The sequence below is a fragment of the Terrapene carolina genome, unplaced genomic scaffold (genome assembly GCF_002925995.2).
Source record: "Terrapene carolina triunguis isolate 2854851 unplaced genomic scaffold, T_m_triunguis-2.0 Scaffold119, whole genome shotgun sequence".
NCBI lineage: Eukaryota > Metazoa > Chordata > Testudines > Emydidae > Terrapene > Terrapene triunguis.
In genome coordinates, this window is record NW_020664470.1 from 2,734,526 (window position 1) to 2,736,289 (window position 1,764).

A 1,764-nucleotide genomic window follows, 5' to 3' on the forward strand; every position below is an offset into this window, starting at 1 on the left:
AAATCCCACTAGGAGCCTAAATATCTTTAAAAAACTGGCTCTGGATGCTTTTCTGGAAAATCTGTTTTAGCCCAACACAGTTAATTGAGCTCAGTGCAGGGATAACTGGGGAACTTCTTTGGTGTGTGTTGCAGAATAGGTCAGATAAGATAATCATAGAAGCATAGAATCAGAGGACTGGAAGGGCCCTCAACAGGTCATCTAGCCTAGTGTCCTTCACTTGTCGCAGGACTAAGTATTATCTAGACCATCCCTGACAGGTGTTTGTCTATCCTGCTCTTAAAGATCTCCAATGATGGAGATTCCAAAACTTCTCTAGGCAATTTATTCCAGTGCTTAACCACCCTGATAGTTAGGAAGTTTTTTCCAAATATCCAACCTAAACTGCCATTGCTGCAATTTAAGCCCATTGCTTCTTGTTCTGTCCTCAGAGTTTAAGGGGAACAATTTCCCCGCCTCCTCCTTGCAACAATCTTTTGGTCCCTTTTGCCCTTTAAATAGATGAATCTCCAATTGAAAAAAAATGGGAACAGGTGTGGATACATCATAAATTAACTGTGTTGTTGGTTTTTGGGTGAGGTTGTAGGGAATCTCTTTCCCAATACACTATGCAATGCCTGCGTGTGAAGCATTTCCTCGCTGGAGAAAGGATATAAACTCTAATCAAAGTTTGCAAACTCAATTTGTAGGGAATCAAATGGATGGCAATCCACTGTGTTTAACTATATGATTATTCCTTTTTTCTCAATCACCAGCTACATCACATAGGGAACTGTGAAGGTGGAAACCTACATGAACCTCATGGAGGAAGGAGAAGGTGAAAATCAAACATTTATCACAGAATTCATCCTGCTGGGATTTGGGAATCTCCCTGAATTGCAATTTATTTTCTTCCTCCTTTTTCTGGGGATCTACATTGTCACCATGACTGCGAACACGCTCATTGTAGCGCTAGTTGTGGCTGATCAGCACCTTCACACCCCTATGTATTTCTTCCTGGGGAATTTGTCCTGCTTGGAGATCTGTTGCACCTCAGCCATTCTGCCCAGGATGCTGGCCAGCCTCCTGACTGGGGACAGAACCATTTCTGTAACCGGCTGCATTGTGCAGTTTTACTGGTTTGGTTTCCTAGTGACTGCTGAGTGCTCTCTGCTAGCTGTGATGTCATACGATCGATACTTAGCAATATGTAACCCCCTGCACTATGCAATCCGTATGAATGGCAGGTTCTGTATGCAGCTAGTAGCCGGATCTTGGCTAAGTTCATTCATAATTCTTACCACGTTAATATCTTTTATGTCACAATTAGCCTTCTGTGGCCCTAATGAAATTGATCATTTTTTTTGTGATCTCACCCCAGTGATTAAACTCTCCTGCAGTAACACCAGTCTGGTTACCCTGGTGACTCTAATATTCTCCTCCATAGACACTGTTCCCCCATTTCTGTTGACCCTGATATCTTATGTTTGTATCATCTCCACCATCCTGAGGATCCCTTCCACCACCGGGAAGCAAAAGGCATTTTCCACCTGCTCCTCACACCTTACTGTGGTTACACTTTTCTATGGGACACTAATAACTGTCTACATGTTACCAAACACCGGTGCCCTGAAAGCCCCAAACAAAGTGTTTTCTGTCTTTTACACGGTCTTGACACCCCTGATTAATCCCCTCATCTACAGCCTGAGAAACAAAGAGGTCAAGGAGGCCCTGAAGAGAGTGCTTCAGAAATGTAGGGTGTTCCCAGGCATTCAGAGAAATTGA

The 1,764-nt window shown here is 43.3% G+C and overlaps 1 protein-coding gene across 1 annotated transcript; it reads left to right on the forward strand.

Annotated features, from left to right (window-relative positions):
• Positions 1-792: 792 nt before the first annotated feature.
• LOC112103615 (olfactory receptor 11A1-like) lies at positions 793-1,764 on the forward strand. The gene has a single exon (XM_024195488.1). The coding sequence runs from the start codon at positions 793-795 to the stop codon at positions 1,762-1,764; it is 972 nt and encodes a 323-aa protein (XP_024051256.1).

What these genes read in the sequence shown, in the direction of transcription:
- LOC112103615 (XM_024195488.1), top strand. Translation starts at nt 793, where the DNA reads ATGAACCTCATGGAGGAAGGAGAAGGTGAAAATCAAACATTTATCACA.